General features: G+C 43.5%; 1 protein-coding gene across 2 annotated transcripts in view; it reads right to left on the reverse strand.

Annotated features, from left to right (window-relative positions):
• Positions 1 to 327: 327 nt before the first annotated feature.
• Positions 328 to 27,258, reverse strand: part of ULK2 (unc-51 like autophagy activating kinase 2) — a 129,180-nt gene continuing 102,249 nt past the window's right edge. Inside the window, exons 19-27 of one of the 2 annotated variants that reach the window (XM_054709923.1) lie at positions 26,534 to 26,721; positions 25,873 to 25,976; positions 10,913 to 11,053; positions 9,432 to 9,640; positions 7,748 to 7,926; positions 7,220 to 7,338; positions 6,763 to 6,920; positions 4,360 to 4,495; positions 328 to 2,439 (exon numbers count right to left, since the gene is read on the reverse strand). In XM_054709923.1, coding sequence (XP_054565898.1) covers positions 2,381 to 2,439; positions 4,360 to 4,495; positions 6,763 to 6,920; positions 7,220 to 7,338; positions 7,748 to 7,926; positions 9,432 to 9,640; positions 10,913 to 11,053; positions 25,873 to 25,976; positions 26,534 to 26,721 — 1,293 coding nt within the window. In that variant the 3' untranslated portion in view covers positions 328 to 2,380. The remainder of the gene's footprint in view (positions 2,440 to 4,359; positions 4,496 to 6,762; positions 6,921 to 7,219; positions 7,339 to 7,747; positions 7,927 to 9,431; positions 9,641 to 10,912; positions 11,054 to 25,872; positions 25,977 to 26,533; positions 26,722 to 27,258) is intronic. The other variant, XM_054709924.1, reaches the window with a different exon arrangement.

Consider the following 27,258-nt stretch of genomic DNA (forward strand, 5'->3'; position numbering starts at 1 on the left):
TCAGAAACTGTCTCGAGTATTGTGTCCCAGTGAGCCCTAAACCAGGCCTGGCCTCACACACACACAAAACAGACGGTTCTCCAACTGGCTGCCCTGCTGATCCCTCTGGGCGGGGAGAAGGGAGCATGTGACTGTGGGAACCATCGGGTCCAGCCCAGGGCGTAGAGGCAAGTTCTCACAGGAGGAAGAGCCCATTAGCAATTCTCTGATTTACATGTGTGTGGTCAATAGCTTCCCAGGTAATGGCCCGAATATACGTGTCAACCATGAATGTCTGAGCTGTCAATTTCTACGTCATGAAATAGATGACATGAAATTAAAGAATACTCATGGAAACATAAAGTCTTTGTTTATTATTGCTATAATCAAGGCAAAAATCTCTTAAAACAATTAGCCTTGATAATGGAAATATAATCAGAACCATTATTGATGAATTTACAGTTTGATCTCTGCTGCTCAGACTTCAGTTTCACCAATACCACCTCCCATAACCCTTCGTCACACAAGAGGAAGAGAGAACACGGGAGCCAGAGAGCACAGCGTGGCCTTCTTAGTGACCGGACTTCAGACCAACCATTCGCCCACTGCGCACCTGTTTCAGCCTCTGCTCCAAACCACTGGAGGAGAAAGGGGAGAATGACCGCCCCTCAGAGGGTCCGCTGGGACAAACCCCACAACAGGAGCATCATCGCACTGGTGCCCAGAGCCCTGCGGGGGCAGCGGCTTCTCCAGGCTGTGTTCCTGGCAGCCACGGGACAGTCCCTGAGCTTGAACTCCTGGGGCGGGGGAAAGGGTACTCATGACCAAGTCTCCAAGCTCACTAAGGAACGACCTGGCTCGAAGAGCATGGAAAATGGACCCAGCTTTACCCTAGAAAGACTCTGTCCGGTTTATTTTACCTTAATTTACATCTGTACAGGCAATAATAAAAGGCTATTTATTATACAACAATTCAGTGAATTTTACCTAGTTTCAAGAATAATGCATGCAATTACAAATGAGAGGTAGAAACACTGTATTAAAGACCTAAGAATACAAACATCATATAAATAAGTGTTCAAATTAACTGCTGGAATTTCATACAGAAAATAAGTAAATTACATTACTTCGTCCCAGTAAAGGGAAGCCTTGTTTTTTGTTTTTATCATGTCACTAAATTAGATTAATGCCAAAGAGCTCCTGTGCAATTTGTCAGTTCAAATTTATTATCTAAAAGGATTAAGATAAAAGGATTAAAACTGGAGAGTGGTTTATTCAAGTATTCAAGCAGGTAAATAAAAGAAACCAAATAATGTACAAGGTAGGAACCATTTCTGGAGGGATGTTAACCGCCACCTTCCCCATAACCAGCTATTTGGTAAACTGTCAGGATTAACATGAAAAACACGTATTAGGCTACAGAGCTGCCGTTTTCCTAAGAGAAAACAAACCTCACTTCTCACTAATTTCATGTAGGCACCCCCCATCATTGATAAGCCTTGGATCCCCAACATGACTTGGCCCTGTTAGAATTCTAGACGGTATCCCTTGATTGACATTTTTTTCTAATACTGCCCAATAAACCAGCTGTTAGGAAGCCAAGAAGTCCCAGCCATCACTGCACATTCCGCATGCACAATAAAGAATGCAACCAAAGGCCAACAGCTGCAACTCAAAAACATCACGGAGAAAACCTGGGGTGCAGATGAAGAGGTTAAACACACGCAAGGTTCACCTGAACACAGGTTCTTACCACTGAAACGTCTACTAGCAATTACATGTGATTCTGGAAAGGGTGTGTGTGTACAATCAAGTAAAGTATTTTTCAAACAAGTCCATTGTGCCTCAGTTAGTTTTAGATTGCAAAATCCAATACAGAGTTGTTTTAATAAATTAGTGCAATATATGAAAGATTTGGGAAGATTAACAATAAACAAGTGTCCACATTAGATGAAATTGAAGAGTTCACAATTCCTTTTAAGAGCCATCTTCCACATCTCCTTAAGCTGTTTCTTCCTGAGCTGTTTAAGGGTCATGCTCAGACTCAGACAACATACCCCAGTATCAAGCTCCTGGACGATGTCGATGTGTACTTACACCAGTCGACACGTGGAATTCCACACACTGCTCTGGTGAACTGAGCGAAGAGCTACTCGTTTTGTTCCATCTTAATTGTCCTTAAGAATAAATGTACTAATAATTCTAGTTCTAAGGTACATTTATTTACCAAGTTCAAACAGAGCCGAGTGAAATGCTCTTGCTTCTGCTTCTACAGAGAAAAGAAAAGGCGTGACTTTCCAATAAGGCAGGTTTCCTACAAACATGTCGTCGTCGTTCTGAAACCACTGCTCGTCTTTGGTAGTGACCAGGCCCAGACCAGGCCTGGGACACCTGCTGCTGCTCAGGGCGTGGGCGAGCTGCCGCAGAGCGCCGACAGCCTTCTTTCGATACTAGATTTATCTAGAAACAAAACAAAGTCAGTCACAATGAAGATCGTTTCTATTCAAAACCAAGGAAAGAAAAACTAACAGAAAATCACTAACTCTCTACCCACAGCCTCATCTCTGTTCTGTTTTAGCCCAAGGTTAACAATTCTGAATAGTTTTTTTTCTTTCTGCCTGGTAATTGTTCAGATATGATTTGAAGTTTAGTACTGCACATTGGTAAAATTTAGATTAGGATGTTAAATAAAGGACATTTAGATTTTAACTGAAGGCTTGCTCACAATTGCAAGTAATTTTTACAACTTCCATCCCTTGTAGCTCCTCAAAATGTGGTACGACCACATGCACTCCAGTGGGCCCACCACCTCCACCTCAAAACCCAGATCACTGTGCTTATATGTGACAAGTGACATATGCTGCCATCCTGGCATCCTACCAACCTCCACTCTGCTATCTACACCAAATACGCAGTACATAGGGTCTTGGGATTCTTCAGTCACTAAGCCCACAAGGCTTAAAATAATTGCATGTATTATTATCCTAATAAAACAGTAATATGCAAATTGACCGCACCTTCACCACGCCCACCAGCCAATCAGGGCGAGTATGCAAATTACCCAACAAAGATAGCAGTTAATTTACATACACTGAGGGAGGGAGGAGTGAAGACTGAAGACAACTTAGAAGGAAGAGGGAGGAAAAGCGGAAAGCAAGGTGGCTGCCAGAGGGAAAGCCCAGGCAGGGCGGAGCGGGGCAGAGCAGGGCGGGCAGCAGCGGCGCGCAGGTGCAGGCGCTGCGGCCGCAATGGCGGCGGCAGCGGCAGCGCACGCGGCTGGCCGCAGCGGCTGCTTGCAGGATTCTTCCTGCAAATGGGCTACTAGTCCTATATAATAAAGAGGTAATACGCAAATTGACCATCACTCCAACACACAAGATGGCCGCCCCCATGTGGTCAAAGATGGCTGCCCCTATGTGAACACAAGATGGCCACCACAAAATGGCCAGCAGGGGAGGGCAGTTGTGGGTGAACCGGCCAGCAAGGGAGGGCAGTTAGGGGTAACCAGGCTGGCAGGGGAGGGCAGTTGGGGGCAATGAGGCCTGCAGGGGAGGGCAGTTGGGGCAACCAGGCTGGTAGAGGAGGGAAGTTAGGGGTGACCAGGCCTACAGGGAAGTGCAGTTGCGGGGGACCCAGGCCTGCAAGGGAGAGCAGTTGCGGGGGACCAGGCCTGCAGTGGAGGGCAGTTAGGGGTGACCAGGCCTGCAGTGGAGGGCAGTTAGGGGTAACCAGGCCTGCAGGGGAGGACAGTTAGTGGTGACCAGGCCTGCAGGGGAGAGTAGTTAGGGCAAACAGGCTGGCAGGAAAGCAGTTAGGCATCAATCAGGCTGGCAGGGGAGTGGTTAGAGGGTGATCAGGCTGGCAGGCAGAAGCAGTTAGGGGCAATCAGGAAGGCAGGCAGGCAAGCAGTTGGGAGCCAGCAGTCCTGGACTGTGAGAGGGATGTCTGACTGCCCATTTAGGCCCGATCCTACCGTAGGATCGGGCCTAAACGGGTAGTCGGATATCCCTCGAGGGGTCCCAGATTGGAGAGGGTGCAGGCTGGGCTGAGGGACACAACCCCCATGCACGAATTTCGTGCACCGGGCCTCTAGTATAATAATAAAAACATAGTGTTCTGCACACGCAGACACACACCCACCAGCACAGCCATGCGGAGGGGAAACCTAGGCTAACAGCAGAAGCATCAGCACTTCACAAGCATCGTCTCTGAGCCTCACACAGCTCTGCTCCTTTATCTTTCAGAAGAAAATGAGGCCACAGAAAGACTAAGTGATTTGCCCACGAGTGGAAAACCACCACTCAGACCCCGGCAGCATGACTCCAAACTCTAAGCCCTTCCTAATAGGCCCATGGCAGACACACCACTAAGTCAACTTACACTTCTGCACGTTTTCCACATCCGCAGGGTCCTGGAGGATCTTGGTCAGGCCTTCCAGGAGGAGGGCCGCCTTGTGATAGCGGTACGCAATGTCCTCCGTCTGCTGAAACATCTCGTCCAGGGCCGCAGACTGCACCTGCGCAGAAACAAGACCAGAAGAGCCAGCTTTTCCAAGACAATGCACCCCCGTCTGGGCAATGTGGCTCTAAGGGAGGCTATCTAAAATTAATACCATCTACCAAACCATGTAACGCTTAAAAGACTCATCAGATGAGCAATTGCAAAAAGGAGCTTCCTGCCCTAGCTGGTCTGGCTCAGTGGACAGAGCGTCAGCCTATGGACTGAAGGGCCCTGGGTTCGATTCCAGTCAAGAGCATGCACCTCGGGTGCAGGCTCCTCCCTGGCCCGGGCCCTGGTCGGGGCTGGTGTAAGAGGCAACCAATAGATGTGCTTCTCTCACATCCATGCTTCTCTCTGACTTGCCCTCTCTCTTCCATTCTAAAAAAAAAAAAGGAGCTTCCTAACAAAAGAGTTATTCTGTATGCAAACACAGCCTTCTTGTCCTCAGACATTCGTGACGCACAGGAATTTGTACTTCCAAACTGGCCCTTCTTCAGCGTCACTACAGAGTTTATTTTAAATATACACGTTCATACTAGGGTAACCTGGCATTTCATTAAAGTAGATTTTGTTACAATAAAACAAGTAATGTTAAAAGTAATTTCTCAGCTTCTTCTTTTAAACTATTATCTGGTAGAGTCACTCACTTCTTCAGAGAGATTGTGTGAGCACCCACACAGTGCCAGGCACTGGGCACACGAGGAAGAAGAGCTCCCGGTGTGGGACAGAGGCCTGCAGGACATGCCATGCCATTCTGATTCCCAGGATACATGGTGTTCTGGGAGGAAGCCCCAGGTGGCACAGGACACGTATGGAGTGCACCCCACATGACGACAGGAGGAAGAGGTCAGGGAAAGCTGCCATGAAGTGATGCTCAGGCCAAGTCACAGCGAAGCAGTAGGAGTCAGCCAGGTGACGGGGAGGTGAGGAGGGGCTTGCCATAAATAGGGGACAGCAGACTTATTCACAGGGCTATGCGTTTTCCCAACAGCATTGGGATTTTCTCTCTCATTATTAAACGCCTGGACTGTCAGTAACCCAGTATCCTAATTTACTTGTCAATATGCACTGTCTCCATCAAAACTTAACTTAAAGCTACTTACAGTAAGATAAATACAACGCATACAGAAAATCAGAGCCAGGAAAAGGGAGAAGAAATACATGGTAATAGCTCTAAGCTTGCTAAGCATCCAGGGCAAAGGGAGGGACTTGTTCAAGTCACATGGCTCTTACTATCGGAGAGAAGGAGCACAGCATTCCCTCAGAGAGGGCATTTCCCTGGCTCAACTTCTATAACGAAATATCGTGTGAAGTCTTAATTCAGTGTAGAGTGATGCAACACGTTATTCACGCCAAAAGTTTATATTCCAAAGTTATTTTCGTATGACTTTTTATTATAACGGCTTTCAAAGTTAAGTCCAAGGATATACTAGAACAGTGCAATGCAAAGTAAACAAATTTGAGGGGAAGAATGGAGGTCTGTTATGTTAATGTGGTAAAAATAAGCTCAGTCAACAATCAATTTTTCCCCCCTTAAACTATATTTTTATTGATTTCAGAGAAGAAGAAGGAGAGAGAGAGAGAGAGAGAGAGAGAGAGAGAGAGAGAAAGAGAGAGGGAGGGAGGGAAACATCAATGATGAGAGAGAATCATTGATTGGCTTCCTTCTGCACACCCACTATTGGGGATGGAGCCTGCAACCCAGGCATGTGCCCTAATCAGGAATCAAACTGTCACCTCCTGGTTCATAGGTCAATGCTCAACCACTGAGCCGTGGCAGCCAGGTTTAGCACTATCCTGTAACAGTCCCTAATTTCATCTGCATTTAGAGCAGTTTCCCCCATGAGTCAGAAGACAAATTCTTCCCAACTGTAAAGCAGATTTTACATTGTGTCTATAAGTAAGGAATCTGAGCACATGCATTTCTATGGATTAACAGCAGTATTTTTTCTAATGTTTATCAAGCCACAATTTCTTATACTGGGGAAAATGCAGAAACAGAGCCACTAAAAGCCTCAGGATGCAAACTGTGGGATGATCAGATCATGCTATTAGCAATTTTAAAGAGGAATAATGGACTGTTACCAAATGTGGTAACATGACTTAATGTGTTACTTCAACATTAAGTTCAAGGTTACTAAGAGGTGAGCACAATACTTGGGACTTGGCAGTGGTGGGGCATAAGCCCTTTTTAACGGGCTGGATAATGTCAAGCAGGCATTCGATTCAGAAGACCCTCTTCCAGACGAGCGACAGTGCCCGGCAGAGCCTAACGAGGCTTACCATTTCCACGGCGCAGTTATAGATGAGCTTCTCCGCAGCGACGCTGTTCACCTCATCGATAAACCTCTGTTTGTCGGAGAAGAAGCGGTTCAGCTTCTCTGTGAGCTTCTTGCACATGGTGATGCACAATTTGTATCGTTCATTCAGATTTTTGACAACTGAAAAAGAATGAATTTTAACTTTCCTCCAGAGATAAAATCGCAGTGACATGCACCTGTCCTGTTGATTTAAGTGGCACTAAACGATCGTTTAAAAAATGACTGAAGGTTCTTATGCTCTCTTTCCGTGAGAGGATGGAGATAAAGCGCTTCTGACTGCTCTCCGTATCAGTTAAATGGCAAAAACAAAAACAGAAAAGCCGGCACCTTCTGCCATGTCAGAATATTTAGTAACTGATTCCTCACCCACAACCCGCCCGGAGTCACGGGGAGGGGCAGCCCCAGCGCGCCACCCATACCTTGTTTCACCGCCGAGGACGGGCTCAGCTTCCCAGCCTTGATCTGGGCTTTAGCAAGATGCAGCGACGCCGCCAGCAGCTGGGCCGCTTTCATGTACAGCACCAGCTGCTCCACCCGCCTGCACAGAAGGCAAGTGAGCGTTAGCCTGCGAGCCGCCAGACGAGCTCTGCACGTCCCAGCACCATTACAACAGCCCTCCACGGGAAGGCACGCGCCAGGACATTTTTAATGCACATAGGACTCCGAAGGGCAAAGTTTCGGCGTGGAAAAAGATGTGTGTACTTTGAATATAACGATACACTCAGATAAAAATCAGTATGCTCTCTTATCATCAGTACCTTCAACAATATAATTTACAGGGAAAAGGCAACACTAAGGGTGCAGAGCCTCAAGTCTTGGCTCCTGCGGTGGAGCCTAGCAGGACAAGGTGACTCAGTGAGATGGGACCTTCAGCAATAGCAGGCCTCCCTCTCAGACAGGACTACAGAAAGCTCCAGAACATGGGAATAAATCCAAAGGGCACCTACCCCCAGTCCTTGCTCAGCTGGCTGATCTGGTCCACAAGCACACTCTCCTGGACCTGGTACAAGGAGACGGCGGACGAGCACAGCTCCGGGAGGCCGCCCCGCGCCGCAGTCAGGTCCAGCACACACTCCGTGAACGTCAGCATCATGTTCAGGTGGCGCAAGGTGTCTGTGTGTTCTCGCTGCAGCAAAGCCAGCTTGTCTTAGAAACTCTTAGGTTAAGAAGAGGTGCGTGCTCACCTCTGTGTAAGCCACAGCACTGCTGACACTTTCTACACTTACGAACATCAGAATGAGCAAAGGAGATGGACATTTTTAAATTCCAGGAAACTAGTGAGAATATAGACACAAATAAACCAAATGTGGATGTGAGCACGTTTGTGTGTATATCTGAGCGCCCACAAAACTTAGCTTCAAAGATACGAAGTCACCGTGCTTTTACCAGAAAATGAAACACCAAATGATTCAATCCCTATACACGAGACAAAACCATGACAAAATAGGTACCAAGATTGCAAGGATATTCTGCACAGGAAACCGTTCTTCTTGATGGTTCAGTGAATGCTACTGACTTATAACTTGACTTCTGGTGGTTTTCAAGTTAACAGCGGCTCCTAACACCAAAGCTCTGAACCTCTGTGACCTTTTCCGTTAGAGAGGGAAGCACAGATACACAATAGCACGCAGGGAAAGTGGGTTTCAAAGTTAATGTTGTTAGATTGATTTTTACTTATAAATACATTTTCAAATCTGAAATAAGACTAAGTCTCTTCCTCTCCCAGAGAATCGTTTTCCTAGAGACAAGAGCATGACCCAATCGACTCCTGAAAGTCCGCTCCATGCCAGCACCTGGACCGTGTGCTCCAACACAGACACACACCCATGACGTCCCACACACGGCGGGCACAATTTACGTCAAAGTTGATGGCGATGGAAAAACCTCTGAAGATTGCTTTGCCAGTCTCAGATTGTATTACACGTTTTCAAAATCACTACAAACCCTGCCGCAAGATCACTCCCAAAGCTTTGTGTGCAGTGTTATGTGAAATATGTAATTCCCATTCACACAAATGGGAGTGTTAGAGGCCCAGCACTGAGAGGAAGTTTCTTCTTCAGCTGGTCCAGAGGACGAGCCATTGTAGACTGAATACAGGCGAAGCTGGCACTGCCCTCAGGGACAGACCAGCACAGCCCGAACGCTGCCCCGGAGCCCAGTGGGGGAGGTGGTCTCTGCATCACAAAACGCACCTCTTTTCTGGATGGTGCTCAGCAAGCTTGCGATCACGGCGTGCTTTTCCCGCAGAGCTGGGTCCATGGAGACACAATGCTGCCCTACAAACCTCACTGAGCACCAGTCTGCTTGGCAGGGTTACTTTCCAATGTTAGTAACTCACCTGCCTCATGGTTTATTTTTTTAAAACCTGACTTTAAGTGTGTTACTTTTATCTTATGAAGAAAAAGCAGCTTTAAGAATAAAAAGCTATGGTTTTAGGAGAAACATACTTCAGAAGTCCTGTAAGTAGTAAATAAACTTCAGATTAAAAAATTAAGAACACAAAATCAACCAAAGCTTACTATGGATGAGTGCCATGGTCAACATTATTCTGAAAATATCTCAGCGATGTTTTTCAAATGGAAAAAGTCAGTTTCAGAGAAGAAAACTTCAGAATCCGATTCTCTTCCCTACCTCCATTAGTGTCTCCTCCGGCAGCTCAGGCGCTTCAAAGGTGATGAGCCCCTCCAGGCTGGGGGGCGAAGCCCCATAAGGCGTGTATCTCAGGCTGGGGGCTGCCTCTGTTCCCGGAGGGGATGGCCCCCAGCATGGCCCAGGTGGGGAGCCCACACACACGCGGCTGCTTGCGGTGCACAGGGAGCCCCCCGAGCTGCTGGAGACCACTGCAGGAGACAAGACACGGCGGCTCAGTGGGCAGGAGTGCACGGCCCTCAGGCCGGCTCGCACTGCCAGAGAAACACAGGAAACACGCAACGAGAAGCACTGATCCTACTGAAACACACGAATAGCTTTTATTTTGCCATGTCAACCTTTACACCTTGTCATTATGTGTATCTTATAGAGGTCATCATAGCTACTTTTTAAATATTGTTTTAAACAAATTTATAGCATATACATTTCTTCCTGTTTCTCCACATTTTCATAATTATAAAACTCAGTGGATGCAATAGTTGTTAATTAAATTTATATACATAATGCTTATCTGAAAGCATTTATACTGTTTCTGATCTTTTAATATCACAAATAACACTAATAAAATCTAAATTTCCCCTTCTTTGCAGTAATTTACTTGTGATTAATGCTCCAAAGAGGTATGATAAACAGGAATGTGATTACCATAGAGCAAATATCATAAACATTTAACAGCTTTGTAAGAACTGCCACCACTCTCTGCAGCAGCTGGGAGTCAGCACAGAGCCCGCTAACCACACAGCCCTGGAAGCCTGCTCTAAACGCCGGCTGAGTTAATAGGCATCTAATGTTCCTTTCTTAGAATGAAAGCTTATTATTAATACTTTTTCAATCTTAAAAACAAGATGATCAGCTCTACTTGCTCTCTTGTCTGTTCATATCCTTTGATTATTAACCTACTGAGTCTTGCTTCGTGACTTATTTAGCATGCGAGAACTTGAAGGACACAAGGAGCAATCCTGTAATGGCAAATGACAGCTCGTTTCAAGTCCCATCTAAATGTTCTCTCCAGTGTTGGTATTAATAACCTGTTTATAGAGCATAAAGGATAACACCAATCTAATATCCTGTCTAAATGTAGGATTAAGTGTCAAGATTGGGACCCAAAGTATAAAGGGAAAAAAAGGGAAAATTAGGTTTTGAAATACACAAAACAAAGATAAACCACCTGTCATTCTCAAAACCTTTCCTGGCTGCGCTAAAACCAGCCTTCAGTATAACCACAGTTATATAAGTATATAATACAGTACTTTTACTTCATAAAGGTTTTTTTCACAAATATTGCCTCATTTATTTCTTATAACCCTTTAAGGTAAAGATAATAGTTATTTCCATGTCATCGGAAAAAGAAACTGAATTCCAGAGAGGCTCAGTGACTTAGCTATCTAAGTCACACTATTACGTCATTCTCACAACACTGTACGCCAAGCACGAGACAGAGACTACAGAAGGCGATTCTTCACCTGAGGTTGTCCTTGGTCGAAGGACCGTGTGGGTCCGAGTGGGGGCCGTGGCGCTGTGTGGAGGAGACCCCACAGTGAACAGGACGGCCCTGGAGCTTGCTGCCGCTCCCCCGGGAGGCACCAGGGCCACACCACAGGCTCCTGCAGGGCGGCCACAAAAAGGTACATTACTTTGATAGTGTTTATATTTGGGGGCGGGATTACAGGGAGACCTTCACTTTTATATTGTTGGTTTGCTGTTGTTTTTTACAAGCGTTCAATACAGATATCCATTAAAACTATTTTATAGTAATCTTTCATGGCTACGAATCTCTTTCACACCAAAGCCCAGTATTCAGTTACTTCTGTGTACTTTTAAAGTACACGAACTGCCCTGGCTGGGTGGCTCAGATGATTGGAGCATTGTCCCATACATTAAAAGGTTGCAGGTTCGATCCCCAATTGGGGCACGTGCAGGAGGCAACTGATCAATGTTTCTCTCTCACATCAATGTATGTTTCTCTCTCTCTAAAAAATATATAATATAAATAATATATATATATATATCAATAAAAATATATATATCAATATCAATAATATATATATATATCAATAAAAAAAATATATATATATATATCAATAAAAACATATCCTCAGGTGAGGATAAAAAACAAAACACATCAACTGCAGTCAATTATCCTGTTGAGGATAATTTGAAAAAGTGGAAACCAAGAACAGGGGATAAAAATTTGAGGTAAAGCTGAAGGTAGATCAGGAGTCTCCATAGCAATAGAGCTACAGAAGGATGCTGAAAATTGAGTGCAAGTACATTTATGCCTTAGAATCACACCCTTACAACTGCAGGAAGACAGGGAGCTGCCACAGTACATTTATGCCTTAAAATTGAAGGGGCCTGATGGGCTGAACTTGGGCTGAACGAAGAGAAGGTGAAAAATCTCCCATTCACCAAACTAAGCAGAATCAAGAAAAGTTGCCCAAAGCGTTTCCACACTCAAGCATCTGAAACACCTTACATTTCTGAGACAACAGAATGGAGGCAGGAGTTAACAACATACATCATAAATTTAAAGGAGAGATTCTGAACCAGATACAGAAAAAAATTGCCTCTCAAAGTCCATCTTCTCTGCAACAGAGCATAGCACACTTAAAGCATCGACTGAACAGCAGAAAAGTGGGTTCATAAAACCTTCTAGGGAGCAGGGGAATAATAAGTGGGAATTAATTGATAGCACCTGTTACACAAGATGTACAAAATGACATAGGTATTCTTGTCATTTAATGTAATATCTTCATGATTTGATTTTATTAGGTCTAAAAGTATTTAAAGATGGTCATGGGTATATTTTCAGAGCCAATGACCCTATTTTTTTCACTAAGGCTTAACTTTTTACTATTTCCTACTAGCAATAATTTTTATTTCCAGAAACTGAAACTTCATGATTAGAAAAAAATTATAATTTCAAATGATGATAATAAAGTTCATGTGGAAGAGAGAAAAAGGAATAAAAGTTATCAAAGATGCATTTTATGGCTAAAATTTTTTTAAGTATGTTTTTATTTATTTTAGAGGGAGAAGGAGATGGAGAGGGAGAAGGAGAGGAAGAGGGAGAGGGAGAGGGGGAGGGAGAGAGAGAGAGGGAGAGAGGAACATCAATCAATTGCCTTCAGCATGCACTCTAATCCAGGATTAAACCCACAACCTGGGCATGTTCCCTGACTGGGAATCAAACAGGTGACCTTTTGGTGCAATGATTCTCTCTCATCTCTGCCCAACCAACTGAGCCACACTGGCCAGGACAGGCCTAAAAATTAAGAAAAAAGATATGGTTTCACATGCACAAACTTGGACTTAACACATATTCATGTAGAACTCAAAAGCTCTATGAAATTTAAATTTTTTTTTAAAAAGAATCAGAAAAAGTCATTCTACATAATATACTCATTCAGGCAAGCTGTTTTCAAAAATTGTCCCAATTTCTAGTGACTTTTGGTAAAAAGCACATAGAACAGAGAATTCTGAAACTCTTCCAATTCTGACATAATTTGAAACAGAACATGGGGAAGTTCATGCCTAAGGGCACTGTCCCAAAAAAATGAAGGCTGTGATGGTAAGCAAATAAGGAGGCTGGTACCTCCATGAGAGGAACAAGCTAACAAACAGACCATCCCGAGTTTAACAGAGAGAACCAGGAAAAGAGAGCACCAAGAAGAGCCCCGCTGTGGTGAGAACAAGGCTCAAAGAAGAATGGCTTCAGAGACCGCTTCTGTAAAAGGGCCAGAATTTAATGAAATTTATGCCCCAACAACTTGTTAAAAACAATAGAGCAACCCAGCTGGCAATTAGTGGAGACTACCAGCTGGGTGTGATACCGACAGAGGCTGACAGCCTGAGAGATCAGAGAAACAGAACTCCTAAAGCCAGTCACCCCATGGTAACCGCACACATGCCCAAGGCGGTACCCTCGGAGGAATGACATCAGAGGCTTCACACTATGGGTCAAACAGACGTCACTAAAATAGTCCAGCCAAGACTAAACACATAAACACACCAAACCCAACAAGATGAAGGGGGTGGGAGGAACCAGGGGATCAGAATCCAGAATTGCTACAAAAGTATTATATAAAATGTTCAGTTTCCAACAAAAAAATCAGGATATATGCAAATAAGCAATAAAGAGTTACCAGACACAGAGGAAAAAAGGGGCTCAACACACAAAATTAGCAACACGTTAAATAACTGAAGGAAACCATACTTAAGAAGTAAAGAAGCCTCGCCACAGTGGCTCAGTGGTTGAGTGTTGACCTATGAACCAGGAGGTCACAATTCAATTCCTGGTCAGGGCACACACCCAGGTTGCGGGCTTGATTCCCAGTGGGGCGTGCAGAAGGCAGCCAATCAATGATTCTCTCTCATCATTGATGCTTCTAGCTCTCCCTCTCCCTTCTTCTCTGAAATCAATAAAAAATAAGATATTTTTTTAAAAAGTAAAGAAAAACATGATGACAATGTGTCATCGAATGAAGAATATCTATAAAGAGAAAAATATAAAAAAGAACCAAATGGAAATTCTGAAGTTAAAAAAGAATAATAACTGAAATGAAATCACTAAAACAGCATATTTGAATTGGCAGAAGAATCCATGAACCTGAAAATCAAACAATACAGTTAATGCAATCTGAAGAACAGAGAGAAAAAAGAATGATCTAAAACGAACAAAGTCTTAGATAAATTAAGACACCATTAAGTATATCTATATATGGATAATGAGAGTACCAGAAAGAGAGCAGAGAGAGAAAGAAGCAGAAAAAATATCCAAGTAAATAATGGTTGAGAACTTCTCAAGTCTGATGAAAAAACATTGACCTACATATCAAAGTAGCTCAACAAACTCAAAGTAAAATCCAGAAACATCAACGGTAAAGTAGTAAAAACCAAAGACTCAGAGAAAATCTTGAGACTTATCACATCCGAAGGAACCCAATGATATTAACAGCTAATTTGTAATCAGAAACCATGGAGGCCAGTGAGCAATGGGATGGAAGATTTAAAGAACTGGGGGAAAAACTTTTAATCAAGCAAAATCCTTTTTAAAATAAAGGTAAAATAACAAAAAGACAGTCTTAAATAACCGAAAGCTGGAAGAATTTACTAGCAGAACTGCATTATAAGAAATACCAGAGAAGTTCAACAAGCTGAAAGCAACTCACCCACATGGGACTTTCATCTACACGGGGGAAGAAAAGGAATGTTGGTAAAGGTAATTATGTCACTATAAAACAAAATGTTTTGCATATTTTATCACCTTTCTTCTCTTAACTGACTTAAAAACAACTATATAAAACAACATGTTTATAATTGTATCATAGGACCTGTAAGATAGAAATGTAATATATTTGATAATGACAGCACAAATGTGGCAGGTGGGAGCAAAGCTGTATTGGAATAAGCAAGTGACATCAAATGGTGCCTCAAATCCACATATGCACACAAAAATGGAAGTGGTAAATGAGAAGGTTAATGCATCAAGCTATAATTATATACTTGATGTCTTTTCTTAGCTCAGTGATGGCGAACCTATGACATGCGTGTCAGCACTGACACACGTAGCCATTTCTGATGACACGCAGCCGCTGAGGCAGCCGCATGCCAAGGATGAAACATTTGCTGCTCCTGAGGATGAAACATTTGCAAAATAATGTTTTTTCCTCAAAGTGACACACTACCCGAGTTATGCTCAGTTTTTTGGTGAAGTTTGACACACCAAGCTCAAAAGGTTGCCCATCACTGTCTTAGCTTCTTTAAAAGACAAAATTTTAACATTGCATCAGTGGGTTTCTAACATATATAGAATATGTACAACAATATTAGCACTAAAAAGGGGAGGGAATAGAGCTATATGAGTAATGTATCTGTATTTCATTGGAATTAAGTTAGTGTAAATCTGAAGTAGATTCAAATACCTTATATGTATACTATAAGCATATAGTCATAAAATAACTTTTAAAAGGTGAAAAACATTATTATAATGAATAAAATGTTACACTGGAAAATATTCACTTTACAATGTAAAAGAAAGCAGTAAAGGAAGAACAGAAGAACAAAAAAGACATGGCATGCATAAAAAAATGAAATGCATATATAAATATAACACATCAATAACATTAAATATGAATGGATTAAACATCCAATCAGGAGGTAGAGATTGTCAGACTAGATTAAATAAACAAGACTCAGTTGTATGTCTTGTACAGAAGACATACTTTAGATTCAAAGATACAAACAGGTTGAAAGTAAAAGGATGGAAAATAACAGCTCATGCAAACAACCACCATAATAAAGCTGTGCAGGCTATAGTAATATCAAACAAATAGACCTTAAAATTGTTATGAGAAGAACATTTTATAATTTAAAAAATATCACTTAAGCCCAGACTGTGTTGCTCAATGGTTGACTGTCAATGATTCTCATCATTAATGTCTGTCTCTTCCCCCCATCCTCTCTGAAATCAATAAATATACATTTTGAAAGTATCACTTAACAGAAAGATGTAACAATTATAAATATACTAGAGGCCCGGTGCACAAATTCATGCATGGATGTGGTCCGGCTGGCCTGCCCCAATTGGGACCGATCGAGGCCGGGCCAGCCAGGGGGAGGGGACAACAGGTGGTTGGCCAGCCCTGCCCCGATCATGGGGGGGGCAGGCCAATCGGGGCCGCAGTGCGCGTCAAAGCAACTGGTCGTTCCAATAGTCCTGGTGTCCCAGTCACTTGGCTTTTATATATATAGATTGCACCTAACAATAAAACCCCAAAATACATGAAGCAAAATGACAGACTAAAGAGAGTAACAGATAATTCAATTCCCTACTTTGAATAACAGAATAAGCTGAGTATTATGAAGGAAATATAAATCAGCCGGATCTAATAGAGATCCTATAGCACACTATCCCCAAAGCACGGAATACATGTTCTTCCCAAGCACATACGGAATGTTTTCTTAGATGGGACCATATTTTAGGCTAAAAAACAATCCTAATGCACTTTTTTTAGCAGAGACTCTATTTTTATTGCTGAACCTCAGTGCTTATATGGTGGCAAACTCCTGTCGGCTAACAATAAGTGTTTGTTGGCTGAATGAACAAATAAATCTAAGGTTGAGCTAATTGTACAGTCTGCCAATAAGCATATCAGAAATAAGGTAAGTTTTGTCAGTCAAGATAACATTCATTACACACATGCTCACCTATACTTTTCCACATTAAAGTGATAAATTTACCCAAATGTAAGATACCAAGACATTAAAATACTCAATAAAATACTACTAAAATACCTAAGCATTAGAAGACAATGTCTATACTTGGTGAACTGTGAAGTCTTTTACAGCTGTGTGTTATTCGTCTGAATTAGTAACAGAAATGATAAATTACCTACACACCACGTTACGGAGAGCTCAGAAACATTTACACTTTCCTTTCTGTGCCTTGACACACAGCAGATGATCAAAATTTTGTTGAAAAAGAAAAAATTATACAAGAAAAATATCACAAGAATATTAAAATTTCTACTTCAGGGACCTATAACAATAAATTATCTCTTATTACTTTCCTTATTCTAACTTTCAACATGCTTCTTAATATCTTTCTTCCCTATTCAATTATAAAATCTATGAGAACAGGGACTGTATACATTCTCTTGTTTCATCACCCTATGTACAACAGCACGCAGAAAAATCTCAAACATTTATTGTATGAGTAATGAATGTTATTCCTATTGCTAACAAAGAAAATGCTAATCTGAAAGAAACTTTGGGTAATCACTTCTGTACTCTTTAAAAACTTAACAAGTATTAAAGTATGACTTAAGTTGATCCCATACAGCATGCTCAAAACTGCTCCGAAAGGTTGCACCAGTTTGTACACAATTTAAGGACATATACATCTTCCACTGTAGTTTTCTACTTTCATCACAGAAACCTTTCAAAAGTATCACCCCTTTTCAAACTTTTATTATATAAGCTGTTTCCAAAGGGCACAGGTCTCTAAAAATCTCCCAAAATCCATATGCTGCTTTAGAATTTTATAGAGAAACATGTTTTTGAGCAAAAACAGGCATGAAAATATGCAATTAATATAAATGCCTAAGCAGAAAGGGTTTTTTGGTTGTTGATGTTTAATTTTTTTATTAATTTACAGAACATTCATTGCTGAACCAACTCTGCTTACTTTTTATATATATATATATTATATTATTATTGATTTTTTTACAGAGAGGAAGGGAGAGGGATAGAGAGTTAGAAATATTGATGAGAGAGAAACATTAATCAGCTGCCTCCTGCACACCCCCCACAGGGGATGTGCCCGCAACCAAGGTACATGCCCTTGACCGAAATCGAACCTGGGACCCTTCAGTCCGCAGGCCAACGCTCTATCCACTGAGCCAAACCGGTTTCGGCTCTGCTTACTTTTGAAATAAATACTCTGCCAATTTGGTCTAGATTGTTGGCAGAGTTAAAAATTACTCTGGACATGCTGAAACCTTCTTATGCGCGTTAGTGATTCTTCCGCTTTATTCTTTATACTTAGCAAATCACAAGGTATTTGAGATATTGAATAATAATTTCTTTTGTGTTTTCTATAGAAATATAAACATTTCTTAAAACTTCCCACTTTCCCAACAGTAGAGATGGAGATATCTTTTTTAACACCATTCATTAGCGTTTCCTTTTCATTATTTTGTTGGCATTCCTTGTGAATAGCTCAAGTTATTACATAAGGTTCAGTGATACCAAACAGCTCAGAACAAATTCTACATATTTGCAGAGGCAGTTTCTCCCACGTCACCCTCTGGCCAGGTGGAGGAGTCAGAGGCAGTAAATGCAGCAGAGGATTCAAAAGAGGACACAGAGTCCACATGAAGGGAATCAAGGTGCGCAGAGTGGGCTCATTCTTACTGCAATAGGCTCAAGATGCTGGTGAATTTGATGGCTTATCTTGTTAATGAAAGGAAGATGACCCAGTAACCATCCTGGTGACAGCAGATGCTCCAGAGAGAGTTTCTTCCTCACAGCCTCCCTTGTCGGAAAAGCGCAGGCCACCTTCCCAGACTTGCATCAGCAAAACAGCAGCCATCTAAATAGCCACGAAAACACCCTTTCCGACGCAAAGGAAAGAAAGCCCCTCCTGGAGGAGAAACCAAGATGGCGGCATAGGTAAACACCTGAACTGCTGCCTTGCACAACAATTTCAAAACTACAACTAAAAGACAAACGGACATCATCCAGAACCACAGGAAAGATGGCTGAGTGGAAATTCTACAACTAGAAGGAAAGAGAAAAGCACACTGAGACTCACAGGAGGTGCGGAAGGCAGAGGTACGGAGGCACGCGTGTGCGGAGAGGGCTAGCAACTGAGTAGTGTCTGGCTTTCTCAATCAGGAGGGAGATAAAAGCTCCTAACTGCTCTGAACTCCAGTTCCGGGTGAGACTCTGGAGACCCAGACTCATACGGGGAGAAACTGGACTGTCTGGCCGTGGGCAAAACTCGAGGGTGGCTTTCTCTCAGAGGTGCTTGCAGCCATTACCATGGGACACTGAGACCCGGGGCCTCTTAGGGCAGGGCTGACAGGAAGCCATTGCTGTTTGCTATGACCTGAGATCCCGCCCCATGAAGCCATTGCTGTTTGCTCCACCCTGAGACCCCGCCCCATCCAAGCTGAGCGCAGAGGCTTTTGCATATGAATGGCCTGGTCCTTTGAATTCTAAACTTACCTAACAGACTTCAGCTGAGTCAGTGAGACCCAGAACATCCAAAAGAAGGCCCAAGGCCCCACAGCAGCTTGCATTGCTTCACAGCTGGGCCTCATCTGGGCACCTCCAAAACCCAAACAAAAAAGAGGAATCTCTCTGTAGCTCCTGCTGGGTGGCCTCAGGCAGAGGCTAAATTAGTACCTCCAGGGAGATCCAAGAGCCAGTGTACCCAGGGGTCAGAGTGGGACCATCCAGATTACAACTCCTCAGATCAGTAAGAGACACACTCAGGGGGCAGACTCAGTGAGCACCAAAGCCCCACTGAAGCAAGTCTTGTCTCATAAGGGTATCTCAAGCACAGAAGTTCTCCCATCGTAGACACAGCTGATTCTCACAGCCAATTGGCCTGGAGGTCAATTCTTCCCAGTGATACCAACAGCAATCAAGGCTTAACTACAAGACTGTGCACACAGCCCACAAAGGGGTGCACCAAGAGTGTCCACCTCAGGTAAATGGGGAGGCTGAGCCACTGGGCCCTATAGGACACCTAGCACACAAAGCCACTCTCTCAACTCAGGGAAGCAGCCAAAAAGCGGAGACAAAGAAACAGGTCACAAATGAAAGAAATGGAGGAAAGCAAACTACTGGATATAGAGTTCAAAACCATGGTTATAAGGTTTTTCAAGAATTTTCTAGAAAAGGCCAATAAATTTAGTGAGACCCTCGAGGATATGAAAAAGGACCAACTAGAAATTAAGCATACACTGACTGAAATAAAAAATAAAATACAGAGATCCAACAGCAGACTAGAGGATTGCAAGAATCAAGTCAAAGATTTGAAATACAAAGAAGCAAAAAATACCCAACCAGAAAAGAAAAAAGAAAAAAGAATAAAAAAATATGAAGATAGTGTAAGGAGCCTCTGGGACAACTTCAAGCGTACCAACATCCGAATTATGGGGGTGCCAGAAGAAGAGAGAGAGCAAGATACTGAAAATCTATTTGAAGAAATAATGACCGAAAACTTCCCCCACCTGGTGAAAGAAACAGATTTACAAGTCCAGGAAGCGAAGAGAACCCCAAACAAAAGGAATACAAAGAGGACCACACCAAGACACATCATAATTAAAATGCCAAGAGCAAAAGACAAAGAGAGAATATTAAAAGCAGCAAGAGAAAAGCACTTAGTTACCTACAAGGGAGCACCCATACGACTGTCAGCTGATTTCTCAACAGAAACTATGCAGGCCAGAAGGGAGTGGCAAGAAATATTCAAAGTGATGAATAGCAAGAACCTACAACCAAGATTACTCTACCCAGCAAAGCTATCATTCTGAATTGAAGGTCAGATAAAGAGCTTCACAGATAAGAAAAAGCTGAAGGAGCTCATCACCGCCAAACCAGTATTCTATGAAATGCTGAAAGGTATTCTTTAAGAAGAGGAAGAAGAAGAAAAAGGTAAAGATAAAAATTATGAACAACAAATACATATCTATCAACAAATCAAAAAAATCAAGTGAATAAAAAATCTGATGAACAGAATAAACTGGTGAATATAATAGAATCAGGGGCATAGAAAGGGAGTGGACTGACAATTCTCTGGGGGAAAGGAGTGTGGGGGTGCAGGAAGAGACTGGACAAAAATCGTACACCTATGGATGAGGACAGTGGAGGGGGGTGGTAAGGGCAGAGGGTGAGGTACCGGGTGGAGGGGAGCTATGGGGGGGTGGACAAAAAGAGGAACAATTGTAATAATCTGAACAATAAAGATTTATTAAAAAAAAACAACAAGCCCCTCCTTTTCTAAGACTCAATTGGCATGGCCATGCTGCTTGCTGTACTGTCTGCTGCTCCTCGGTGACTTAGGGCGCTTGGGTCCTCAGAGACAAATTTAGGGGTCAGACCAGACTTCATAGTTGGCAGAGTGTCTGGAAGATGCCAGTGTGCCTGGTGAGGTGGTGGGTGTGACAAACACCCCTCGATACATTTCAATTGACTGAAATCCAGCAAAGTAGTTCTCTACCCCAAATAGAATAAAATTAAAACCAACAACAAAAGGAAATTTAGTGGACTCACAAATATGTGGGAATAGAACTTCCAAATAATCAATGGTCAAAGACAAAAATGGCCGAAACCAGTTTGGCTCAGTGGATAGAGCGTCGGCCTGCGGACTGAAAGGTCCCAGGTTCGATTCCGGTCAAGGGCATGTACATTGGTTGTGGGCACATCCCCAGTAGGGGGTGTGCAGGAGGCAGCTGGTCGATGTTTCTCTCTCATCGATGTTTCTAGCTCTCTATCCCTCTCCCTTCCTCTCTGAAAAAAAATCAATAAAATATATTTTTTAAAAAATGACAAGGAAAATTAGAAATTAATGTAAATGAAAGAAAATACACAACATACCCAACCTTATGGTATGTAGCTAAAGCTGTGCTTAGAGGGGACTTTATAGCTATAAATGCCTTTTAAAAGTGAAGACTGCCTGGCAGGTGTGGCTCAGTTGGTTGGGCGTCATCCCATGCACCCGAAGGTTGCCAGGGTACATGCTGGGTTGCAGGCTCAATTCCCCAGTAGGGGGAGTGTAGAACAGGAGGCAGTCGATCAATGTTTCACTTTTACATCAATGTTTCTCTCTCCCTCTCCCTTCCGCTCATTCTAAAAATTTACCTACATATCCTATATAATAGAAGCCCAGCAACTGAACCACAGAATGACCAGAACAACTGGTCGACCAGTTGCTATGACATGCACTGACCACCAAGGGGCAGACGCTCAATACAAGAGCTTCCCGCTGGTGGTCAGTGTGCTACCACAGTGGGAGCGCCACTCAGCTGACCCAGATGAGCGGCTGCTCCCACTGTGAATCCCAGGCCAATGGGCAGGAACCCAGGCTGTGATTGTCGTCTCCTCACCCCAGGCTCCACCTCCTAGCTCCCTGCTGACTCCGGATGCTGCCAGGCTCGCAGAGCTGACCCCAGAGGCTGGGAGGCGAGTTTGTGGCCACCGCTTCTCAGTGCTAGTGTCCCTGGGCCTGGGTCCCCTGGAGAGGCGAATGCTCCGGCTCCACGGAAGATGCCCGACCAGGGAGCAGCTGCTCAGAGGTCGGGTCCACAGCCACTCAGCAGACCAGGATGAGCAGCACTCCCACAGCAGGCCAATCCCTGCAGGCCACGCCCCCCACCAGTGCATGAATCCTGTGCACCGGGCCTCTAGTATATATATAAAAGCCTAAGCAACCGTTATGACCCGACAACCAGCCGGTAGCTATGACACGCACTGACCACCAGGGGGCAAACGCTCAACAGAGAAGCTGCCCCCTCGTGGTCAGTGCACTTCCACAGCCAACCTCCCGTGGTCCCTCCCCCAGCCAGCCGGCCCCAATCAGCCCCAATCGCTGGCCAGGCCGAGGGACCCCACCAGTGTACAAATTAGTGCACCGGGCTTCTAATATATATATGCAAATATGGTGCCAGCATACATATAGACACACAGATCAATGAAATAGAATTAAAAGTCCAAAAATAAATATTTTATAGTTAATTGATTTTTTTAGAAGGCTAGTAAAACAATTTAATGAGGGGAAGAATAGTCTTTTCAATGAAATGTGCTGAAGTGTGAATATCCACATGCAAATGAATAAAGTTAGATCTCTACACCACATTATCCACAAGAATTAAGTTAAGTGGATCACAGACCTAAATGTAAGAGCTAATCTATAAAACTCTTAGAAGAAAATACAGAGGTAGGCAAAGTTTGGGTGTTATTTAATGAGTATCTAGAGAAACTCAAAGACAACAGGGAGACAAAAACAAAGACACCAGAGAAGAGTTTAGCTTCTGACACCTACAGCTACAGCAAACACTAAACAGCCTAACTCTTAGCTAGATTAACAAAAAACTTCACACTATTTAACTCAATTCCTTTTATCTAGTGTACTAGAGGCCCAGTGCATGATTGAATCATGCACGTGTAGGGTCCCCTACACGCTTTCGCTTTCAATCACGGGAAGCTGGGTACCTGTCCGCTGGTGCACCACGCGCCGGAGGCTTCTGAAAGGCCTGGTGCCTGAGTGGAAAGGCATCCAGCTCCCACACTTTTGCTTTCGATTGCTGGTGCACCAGGCCTTTCAGAAGCCTCAGGCGTGGTGGAGGCTTCTGAAAGGCCTGCAGCCTGAGTGGACAGGCACCCAGCTTACACGCTTTCCCTTTCGATCGCTGGTGCACCAGGCCTTTCAGAAGCCTCTGGCGGAGGCTTCTGAAAGGCCTGCTGCCTGAGCGGACAGGCACTCAGCTCCCCCGCTTTTGATGGTCCGCGAGGCGGGACTTCAGCTCGCTGCCCCAGTGGCCCCTTCTGTGCCGCAGCACAGCCATGGCGCAGACGCTGAGCTCGTGCCGCAGCTGGCAACGCAGCTCAGCATCCAACCAGCCCAATCAGCTACCCCGGCCACCCCGAGTCCCGCCGCCCCCGCGCCTCCTGGCCAATCATGGGCATAGCGAAGGTACAGTCAATCTGCATATTTGTCTATTATTAGGTAGGATTATGTCTGGCTTTCAACAAAAAATTAAAAGGCAAGCTAAAAGGTAAAAACTATTTGAAGAGAGAGCAAGTATCAGAACTAGACTCAGATATAGCAGATATTGGAATTATCAGAACAGAAATTTAAAATAACTATGACGAACATGCTAAGGGCTCTAACGGAGAAAGTAAACAACATGTAAGAACAGATGGGTAACATAAGTAAAGAGAGGGACACTCGAAAAAAGAATAAAAGGAAACGTTACAAGTAAAAATCACTGAAACACCGATGAATAATGCATTTGATGAGCTCATCGTAGCCTGGACATGGCTGAGAGAATCAGCTTGGAGATAGTCAATAGGAACTTCCAAAACTGAAAAGCAAAGAGGAAGAATGAAAGAAAAGAAACAAAAACCACAGAATACCTAAGAACTGTGGACGACTATAAAGGAGTGCCATATGCACAATGGGAATATCAGAAGGCAAAGAAAGAGAAAAGGAACAGCAGAAATATTTGAAGTACTAATGACCAAGAATTTTTCAAAATTAATGACAAAACCGAACCACAGCTCCAGGAAGCTTAGAACACCAAGCATGATGAATACCAAAAAGTCCACACCTAGGCATATTCCCTTTGGATTAGAGATCATGTTCAATCAGTTATCCACCAGTCCAGATATTTCCTCCTTCAGATTCTCATGGGAAAATCAATTTAAAAATTACAGTGTGTCACAAGAGACCTCTGCCTGTAGGTTCCCAAGTCATAGCTCCTAGGTCATATAACACCTTGGCCCCAGAGGAAACCAATTCTCAGAAATTCTTTGTGGCTTCCTCAAATTCCTACACTAGCTCTATATATTTGGCATGCATAAAGATGTGTAAAATAGTAAAAACTCTGAGATATTAAAGAGACTATATATTTACCCATTTCTTACTCCTGTGCAAAGACCTTGACAAATATGACTTTTAAAAAATTATAGCCCCAGCCAGTTTGCCTCAGTGGACAGAGTGTCAGCCTTCGCCACCAAAGGGTCCCGGGTTCGATTCCGGTCAAGGGCACGTACCTCGGTTGCAGGCTCCTCCCCAGCCTGGGCCCTGGTCGGGGCTCATGCAGGAGGCAACCAATCCATGTGTTTTTTCACATTGGTGTTTCTCTCTGTCTTTCCCTCTCTTCCACTCTCTCTAAAAGACCAATGGAAAAATATCCTCAGGTGAGGATTTAAAAAAAAATGATAGAGAAAACAAGACTAAAGAGGCTACAAGCGTGATTCTGAAATTTAGGTTTACTTAGTAATCATGTGAGGAGCTTATTAAAGATACAGATTCCTAAAATCCAAGTCTGGGTTAGGCCTGGAATCTAAATGTGGGTCTACAGATGTAACAGCCCTTGGAACAGCTATGCAAGGGCCAGGGATCTCAGTGACCTGTGGGTCTTTACAGGAACTCCTTGCTGTATAAGAAATAGTTAAGAATACATGAATATTTAGCCTAACTTTAGCCAGTATTATCCTACTGATAAAAAATGATCTTGGTCAGAATTCCTTCTAACTCACAGGCCATTGGTCATCAAGATATGGAACAAGTCCCTGTCTTGATAGGCTGCTGAGAAAGACAAAAGGACAAGGACAGGGTGAAGACATCTGTGCCAGTAAGCTCATGCTCAAATCAATAGAAGCAGGTAAGTAGAATAATTACCTCCAGCCCAGCCTAAGAGGCCATGTCCTAGGCCCTGGAATCTTTGCATGGGCTACCTTACACGGCAAAAGGAAATTAAAGCTACAGGTGGAACTAGAATTGCTAATCAACTGACCTTAACATAAAGAGATAATCCAGTGGGTCCCATGTAATCACAAGGGTCCTTTAAGTGCAGAATAGGGAGGCAGGTCAGAATCTACACTTGCCACTGCTGACTTCCAGACGGAAGGGGCCGAGGAGGGATGAGAACAGCGTCCAGAAGCTGGCGAAGGCAAGGAAACGCACCCTCCCCAGAGCCCACAGGAGCCTGCTGGCGCCTGCACTTTGCCCAGAGAGACCAATTTCAGACTTCTGACCTCCATTAACTGTAAGGTAATACATTTATGTTGTTTTAAACTACTAATCTTGTGGTAATTTGTTATAGCAACAATGGAAAATTAATGAGTACATTAACAAATTACTTGCCCCCACCCCTCTCCAAAAACAAATAAGTTTTTTTCTTACCTATATCCATTGGTCGTTCTGTATTTAAACTGTCTGTGCTGCCCTGATGTCCACCTAAAAGTGTCTTGACTTGTTGATCGGATAGTTTCCCAGTACTGACAGATCTAAAAAAGAGTGATTTTAATAATGAAAAACCCACACGTAAATAATAAGGATTTAAGCCAAGCCATAAAAGGGTTAATGAGAAGTCAGAGAACAAGGAGACAAAAATAGATAACAATTCAACGTAGAGATAAACTTCATTAACTAATATAAACAAGAGGCAGAAATAGGCTATTCAGGAAATTCAGCAAGAGCTCTGTATTTCCAGCTACAGGAAGCATCTACGGTTTTCAGACTCTAAATGTATACAGTTCATATCCAGCTACTTATCTGGTCTGGTTGTTTTGTAACAGAAATATATGTACTATGGTAGTTTTCATGTTTATTTTTTAATTTTCCAATACATTTTTATTGATTTTAGAGAGGAAGAAAGAGGGATAGAGATAGAAAGAAACATCAACTGCCTCCTTCACACCCCCCTACTACCATCAAGCCAGGAACGTGCCCTGACCGGGAATTGAACCGTGACCTCCTGGTTAATGGGCCAATGCTCAACCACTGAGCCACACCAGCAGGGCAGTTTTCATGTTTAAAGCTGGAAGGAAACGGTGTTTTTTACCTGCCAAACACTGCCTTGCTTTGCTGCTCAGACGTCTGCCTCTCACTTCCTGGTAGTAAGAGACAATGAGAGCATTCTCGTGGGTCATCCCCATCTTTAGATTGCCCTTCAGAAGGCCCATGACGAGGAACCAACGCTAGCAGGTTGGAAGATGCTTGTGTTTTGGGGATTTTGAAAGGAGCTGTGGTCTAAAGAAACATGTAAGCTGGTTATTACGGTGTGTAAAGCATTCTGTACTGGCAGGCTGCACAGCCCAGCAGCCAGGAGCACTGACTCTGGAGTTGTTCCGAACTGGATTAAAATACTGGCCCTCCCACTTATAGCCTCTCTAACCATGGACAGCTCAGTGGGATAATGCACATAAAGCATTCAGCAAGTCAAGGGCCTACACTGTACCTGGCACATAGCAAGTGCTCATTAAGTTGTAGCTCTTCTCATCATAAGTCCTTTCCATACTAGTTCCTGACCTATTGTAGAGAGCTCAGGTCAGCTATTCCATGGTATTGCTGCCTCTGCATCCATTCTGTTTGGCCAAGTGGACTGCAGGGACCTTAAACTGACACTTGCCTGCCTGTTAAGTGCATGCCCTAGCTAGCAGCCCGCAGCGTCACGAGCAAATGTAAGCTCTTGATGTGACGCCCCACCTCCCAGGATCTTCTTCGTGTAACCCTTAGGTAAGACCCCCATGGAGCTTACCAGAACCCTGCTCTATTGGTTTCAATTGA

Source organism: Eptesicus fuscus, chromosome 20, assembly GCF_027574615.1.
Source record: "Eptesicus fuscus isolate TK198812 chromosome 20, DD_ASM_mEF_20220401, whole genome shotgun sequence".
Classification (NCBI taxonomy): Eukaryota; Metazoa; Chordata; class Mammalia; order Chiroptera; family Vespertilionidae; genus Eptesicus; species Eptesicus fuscus.